General features: G+C 36.0%; 1 protein-coding gene across 1 annotated transcript; it reads right to left on the bottom strand.

The window, feature by feature from the left end:
* Window positions 1-172: 172 nt before the first annotated feature.
* Window positions 173-2,445, bottom strand: Tsp_05778 (hypothetical protein; the record flags this gene model as incomplete). The annotated part of the gene is given in 13 exon segments (XM_003380003.1): window positions 173-236; window positions 259-297; window positions 383-465; window positions 519-648; window positions 667-813; window positions 878-922; window positions 1,036-1,101; window positions 1,131-1,232; window positions 1,323-1,434; window positions 1,477-1,559; window positions 1,587-1,787; window positions 2,307-2,332; window positions 2,439-2,445. Coding segments are annotated over 13 exon segments (1,105 nt in total), but the record flags the coding sequence as incomplete, so codon positions are not given.
* Between the last annotated feature and the right edge of the window lie 2,395 nt (window positions 2,446-4,840).

The following is a 4,840-nucleotide window of genomic DNA, read 5'->3' as shown; positions in this document are numbered from 1 at the left end:
GCACCTTACTTACCTTACTGCACAACTTACCCTTAAACGAGGTTTACTCACCTGCACCTTACTTACCTTACTGCACAACGGTGGCCTTTTCATTTTACTCACCTGCACCTTACCTTACTGCACAACTTACCTTTTCATTTTACTCACCTGCACCATACGTTATCGTACTTACCTTCAGTACTTACCTGCAATTCATTTACCTGTACGCACTTTATATCCGCTTCGACTCTACTTACCTGCATTACTTTATCCACTTACTTTAATGCTACGTACCAGTACTTTACGATCTCTACTGCTCTTAATGAAGAATTTTATATAAATATAACATGATTCTAAAATGCATAGTGGAATATAGTTATATACTATATTACAGCCATATTACGAAAGGCATAATAAATAGCAAGCATAAATACGTTATTCGATGGAGATCATTCAAGATGCGGCTCTCGTCTTCACCGTTACGCACTAAAACATTAAATACAATTCTCCTACAAAAAAATAATGCAATTCTTCCTTACCTTGCGTGACAAGGAAAAACATCAAAACCGTAGGAAACGCAATTTGAGAGCGCCATCGGCTGCGACTAAACAAAAATTTGATGACGTAATCCATTGCTATCAAGAACAAAATGCTGGGATGTACAGCGACCTGTTCTATTTATTTAACATATTTCATTGCTGTTATAATATCAAATTCCTTCTTACTATTTGTGATAAGTAAAGGCACACTGGGACGGCTAGAAAACGGAATTGAAACGCCAGGTGAACACTGGTTGGCATCAGTACGGGCTTCATGAGACGACATAATCCACAGCTATTATAAACAAAAACTACTTACTAATTTTTGTCATATCACATTGGAAACGCACTCACGAAACATGTATACGTGCACCAGCGCTACTCGACTGTCTCAACGTAATCTGCTAGAATTACAATCATTTATTTCTTTCTTACTCTTATGATAAATGAAACCACACTAGTACCAATGATGAACGTCACTGCGTCAACTTCAACTCAGAGGGCCATCAGAAGAAACATCGAATTCGCTTGATGTTAATGTAATGCTGTCATGGATAAAATGTGCACGCTTTACCGTATCCAACTGCAATCAGGAGCAAGTTAAATACTTACGGATGTTTGTGATGCCACATCTAGAACAAACTGATGTGAACATGACTGAGCACGGTGTCCAGAACGAAAGGAAGTTGAAAACAGTTCAGCTAATGATGTTATCTGTCATTATAAATGTTATCTAATTCAATCCATGTAACACTCGCATCTTCCAGCTATCTAATTAATCAAATTCAATACTTACTGATGAACGATACTATTTGTGGTAAGCAAAGGCACACTGGGACGGCTAGGAAACGCCTTTATGTCCATGCGAATATGGGTTGCAAACGGTACAAGCTTCACGGGATGACGTAATCCACAGCTATTATAAACAAAAACTACTCACTATTTTTTGTCATATCACACTGGAAACGCACTGACAGCAACAAGCACCAATACGTTGTCAGGATTTGTAAGAACGCTGCTCGACTGACTTAGCGAAATCTGCTACAATTACAATCCATTCCTTCTTACTTTTATGATAAGTGAAACCACACTATAACAACTGGGAAACGTCACTGCACAAACACACTGTACGATCCAACTGCAATCAGGAGCAAATTCAATACTTACGGATGCTTGTGATGGCAAAATGAGAATGAAATGATGTGAACGTGACTTATCACGTTGCCCAGAGCAAAAGGAACACCATAAAAACTCAGCTGATGACGTAATCTGTAATTACAGATGTTACCTAATTCTACCTATATCTAATACGCCTATGGTCTTGTTATCTAATTAAACAAATTCAACACTTATTGTTTTTTGTCATACGTTTTTTGAACGCTAGATCAGCAACTCCAACAACCACTGTTCAGCTTTTACCTGTCTTTACTGATAATAAATTGCATCTGGGCATTTTCAAAATGTAGCAAGGAAAATGTAATTTTCAATTCTTAAAAGAATTGAATCAAGAGCACCTAATCTATGATATCATATACATAATAATTTAATATTATGCTGCAGTTAGAATGAAAGCAATGTGGCGCTAATAGCACTGCAACCTTCAACCTAAATTTAACAGAAACATTCAAGTGATAAGCAAGGCATATTCATCATGATGCATAGTTACCATATTCAGCTAGTTTTCAGAATTTGTTTGTTTCATATTCATTGATATGAATATAAAATAATGTAAATTCTAAAAGTGAATTATATTAATGCAGTCATCTATAAAAAAACAGAAATAGATACTTCTTCTTCTTCAGCATCTGATGTATCTAAAACTTAGCAATAATAACACTAGAAAGACACCCACCAGTTTCCATTCACCATATATGTAAAGTAACATGCATAGCATACCACCACCAAAATATCAAATCTAACTTACCATTTATTCATGGATGGTGTTGAAGAGCGGAATTATAGTTGACCACGTGCTAGATTGATAGCATTGCAGTGAACTGCATAACCTAATAAAATCGATGTGCTTGGTCAATTGTATAAGAAAATTATGCAAATCACTATTTACTTTGCTTCACGAAGAACAACCTAATTTTCCATCAGTAATAGCGCAGTAAAATGAACATTATGAGCAACATTATGAAACGAGGCGATGAAATTTATTACGTTTTTATTTACACACTTACTATTACTACGTAATATTGCATTGTTATGCAAATTTTTTCCCTAAAATTACCTAAAACGGAAACTTATTAACATGAAGCAGCGCAAATTGCTAAAAATAAACGGAAATGCTATCACTGCGTATTTATGCATGTTGTGTAATTTAGTTGCTTGAAAGTACAATGTGATTCAATAATGTGTATTTCATCAATGCTTTTCTTCTAATCAAAATTATATAATTTTAAATAGCTCCCACTGAAAATAGTTGCGAAAATAAAATACTTTTTCAGATTTATGGAAAATTAAACAGTTGTCATGAAATTTTGTAATATGTAATTTACCTCAGCACAGAAGTTAACAAGTGCGCAGCGTAGACATAATGATGGTAAGCGGCTGCTCCAGGGGGTACGCCACTTGACAGCTCACCTCCACGTTCGTTTGCGCCTTATGATAATTTATAGCAAGACTGCAAACTAGGTTGAGCACTGCATCAGCGCACATCATACAATGTGACAAAAACCCTAATCGCAGAAATTCAGTAACTGATCGATTTGCAATGAATTCAAGAAACTTATGCGGGTGACAATTCTGTATTGCATTTCATGAAAAGAATAAAACAAAAGAATCACGAGTAGCCTGGATTTGGTTATATTGCTAGTCGACAGCAATTATGAGAAATTAGATTTATATGAGATGAAAACAACTAAGTGCTGTCCATTCAACTCGAAATAGGGGGGGGGTGGGCAGAATTTTCAGTTTAATGCGATCTCTGTTCAGCTTAGTATTATTACGAGCTCAATGATGGGGATCATTAGACAGGAAAGGAAAGGAGGGCGGGACAGCATAGCAGGAAGGAATGAGGGAGAGGTTGAAGGATGGAGGTGGAAGTTGTCATATGCGTTCTTCCACTCAATCTTCACGTATAATATTCAGGCATTGCTTCATTTATCAATACTGACAACATTTATGGGGATTGAGTTATTTTCTCAATGACAGAAAATAGGTGCATCTGTATAAGTCAGTGCTATTGGCAATACAATAACATAATAGAAACTTTAAGGAGTCAGTTCAAAAATAAAGGGAACGTTACTGCCATTCTGAAAGTATCAAAGGTGGTAGTATAAAAGTGTGTTCTCAAGGAAACAGCAGCTTTCCTGTGTCATGCTGAAACAAGCATGTGCACGATTTGAGCAGTGACAAGCATTTAGGGGTGCGATTGTTCGACTGCAGTATCCCGGTGACAGACATTTCCGTTAAACAATTGGGCAAGAATGTTACCTTAGCAATAAACATTACAGTGGGCAGTAATGATAATGCGGGAGGGGTTCAACAGCTATGTCAGAGAACTACTTTACAAATGGATTTGTAAGGACTATTGAGAATTATAGCAAAATATACTATTAGTACTATTAAATATTGGCTTGTCCGTAATAAAGTCTTGAATGTTAACTGAACATCATTAGTGAAGAACAACGCGCTAGTTTCTATTCAAAAAGACTATTATCAAACAACTACGAAAAGCTTAAAAAGCGCGCATGTTTAGTGCAGTGTGGCAAGAGAAAGAAGGAAAGCATTGTATGAAAAATTGCAAATATATGAAAATTCATACCTGTCAGCAGACCTGTGAGGGATGACGTATAAAGCAAACATAGAGTCATACATTTTGTAACTGATGTTCGTGGTTTCTTATTTTTAGTCGAACAATCACAACGTAATTGTTGCAGTGAAGGATCGAAATGACCAAATAACGCAATGCAGTAAGTAAATAGACCGCCCTTCAGCAGCGAACATTTATACTATAATGCAGTTCTCTCAATAAACAGAAATTTATATAAGGAACATTGCTACCAAATTTGAATAGCACAAAGTGCACGTAGTAGAATGCCAACGGCAGTGTTTACCATCACATTAGCATAAAGTTATTCTGCTGACCTAGAAATGCATGTTTGCTTTGAAAACGTATAACAATGTAATGAGCCAACACCAGAGATTATAATAATTGCTGAACAACAACAAAATCCTGAATACGTTACAGATCAAAGCCACTATCTATCACAAATAATATTATGTCGTAAATTAAAGAAGTATAAAATAGTGTCTTACGTAAATGAGGCTGTACTACAACGATGATAATACTTTGCAGTGTTCAGGCAAAGTTCATT

This window comes from Trichinella spiralis (assembly GCF_000181795.1).
Source record: "Trichinella spiralis strain ISS 195 chromosome Unknown Scfld2, whole genome shotgun sequence".
Taxonomy (NCBI): Eukaryota; Metazoa; Nematoda; class Enoplea; order Trichinellida; family Trichinellidae; genus Trichinella; species Trichinella spiralis.
The sequence above is the reverse complement of the archived record's forward strand: the minus strand, read 5'-3'. Positions and strand labels throughout refer to the sequence as shown.